The 1,883-nt window shown below is 35.4% G+C and overlaps 1 protein-coding gene across 1 annotated transcript; it reads left to right on the top strand.

Annotated features, from left to right (window-relative positions):
* The first annotated feature begins 263 nt into the window (after positions 1-263).
* LOC110025193 lies at positions 264-1,302 on the top strand. The gene is made up of 2 exons (XM_020725513.1): positions 264-431; positions 772-1,302. The coding sequence occupies exons 1-2, from the start codon at positions 264-266 to the stop codon at positions 1,300-1,302; spliced, it is 699 nt and encodes a 232-aa protein (XP_020581172.1).
* Positions 1,303-1,883: the final 581 nt, after the last annotated feature.

Raw genomic sequence — 1,883 nt, 5'->3', positions numbered from 1 at the left:
TATGATTACAAGTTAATAAAGAAAAAAAGTTATCTAATAAGTGTCAGGCTGCCAAATCACTTCTACTCATAACAAGTAAATTAAAAATATAAAAATATAAAATTAGAAGTCCATTCATAAAATAATTTTTGACCAATTACAATCTTACATCACATACCTTTATAAACAAATCCTCACACAAAATTGCATCAAAGCCCTTCTCATCCAAAGCTCCTCCATTATTTAAAGAGAAGAGGGCAATAAAAACTTTCATTAAGTTAAAAATGGTGTGGAGGAAATTTTACCTAGATCTAATCCTCATCCCCCTCACCTTTCTCTTATTCCTCATCTATCATACATGGCTCTGGCACAAGTTTAAGGCGAATCCCCGATGCACCGATATTGGCATGAGCTCTATTGGCCGCCGTTTTTGGGTGCTATCGGTCATAAAGGTAGGCTCATTCATGTTCTTTCAATTAACGCTTTCGTAAAGGTGATCATATCGAGCTAGCATGAGCACTTGTTCGACTCGGTTCAATTCATTCGCAGGCTTCTTAATAAAATGAGGGCTCCTCTACTAAGATCATCATCCAAATCTCCTTTAAAGTAAATTTGAATGATTAATGCATAGATAACATGTAGTTCACCATATAAAAAAAATGATCTTTCATATTTACATGCATGCATAATATTCAAATCTTTAATATTATATATTTTCTAGCATAAATAAAAGACACAATTGTGTGATATTTATGTAAATTTTCTAAAAAATAAATATATTTATTGATGCAGGATAATGAGAAAAAGAGCATAATGGCGGTTCAGACACTACGCAACGCAATCATGGGAGAAACCCTAATGGCTTCAGCGTCAGTCCTGATCTGCACAGGCTTGGCAGCTGTGCTGAGCAGCAATTACATTATGAAAAAACCAATGGAAAACAAGGTTCTGGGAGCTCATGGAGAGTGGGTTTTAGCCATTAAGTTCACCATTATTCTCCTCTTCTTCCTCCTAGCCTTCTTCTCCTACTCCCTCTCCGTTCGTTTCATGAACCAAGTGGGCTTCCTCATAAACGCTGATGGAGAAAGCGATGGAGAACGCTGCATGGATTTGGTGGAGCCTGATTATGTGGTGGGCTTATTGGAGAAGTCCTACGTGCTCAGTATTATGGGGAATAGATTGTTTTATTTAGGGCTTCCGCTTTTGCTGTGGGTGTTTGGTCCCCTTTTGGTGTTTGCTTGCGCTGTGATTATGATAAGTGTGTTTTATAAGTTTGATGTTGTGGAGAGTAAGGGGGATAGAGTGAGGTCTTGTAGGATTTAAGATGTCATGTAAGTTGATGCATGGAAAAATTATTATGTATTATCATTCTTCTTTTTAGGATGGATGTTCGAAATGTTTCGAGTGATCAGAGAAAGGTTGAGAAGGTTATTGTATTGGGTTTGAGTCAGGGTTGACTTTGGATGTAAGGTTGTATATTGGAACATCACAAAAATATATGTTACGTTGTATTTTGTGTATTGTTTGGATGTAATTTTACTTCCTGATTCTGCACGTAATATTCACTTCAATAATGAAGAGTTGTGCTAAAGTTTTGACTCCCCTCCCTCCTCTCTTTCTAGGTATTACTTCTTTCTCTCGTATTCGTTGAGGTACATAATAATTGGCTTTATGAATTCTAGTTAAAGTTGTCAAGATCAAGTAGCAAGGAATTAAGTTCTCATTTGCTTTGTTTAAGATGTCTTAACGTGTGTGAAGAAGTGGTCTTTGCTTGCTTTGTTTAAAATATATTTCGCTTTCATATTTATAAATATAACACCCAAATCTTTAACGTCACATCAAAATTTCACTTTATCAATATTTAAAAGCAAAATACATATTTTTCATGCATAAATTTATGATGT

Source organism: Phalaenopsis equestris, unplaced genomic scaffold (genome assembly GCF_001263595.1).
Source record: "Phalaenopsis equestris unplaced genomic scaffold, ASM126359v1 Scaffold000294, whole genome shotgun sequence".
In the NCBI taxonomy this organism is placed as follows: domain Eukaryota; kingdom Viridiplantae; phylum Streptophyta; class Magnoliopsida; order Asparagales; family Orchidaceae; genus Phalaenopsis; species Phalaenopsis equestris.
The sequence above is the reverse complement of the archived record's forward strand: the minus strand, read 5'-3'. Positions and strand labels throughout refer to the sequence as shown.

Bases quoted from the DNA above. Each gene is read 5' to 3' on its own strand.
- LOC110025193 (XM_020725513.1), top strand. From the start codon at position 264: ATGGTGTGGAGGAAATTTTACCTAGATCTAATCCTCATCCCCCTCACC. The intron at 432-771 runs GTAGGCTCATTC...TTATTGATGCAG, and splicing joins GGGTGCTATCGGTCATAAAG to GATAATGAGAAAAAGAGCAT.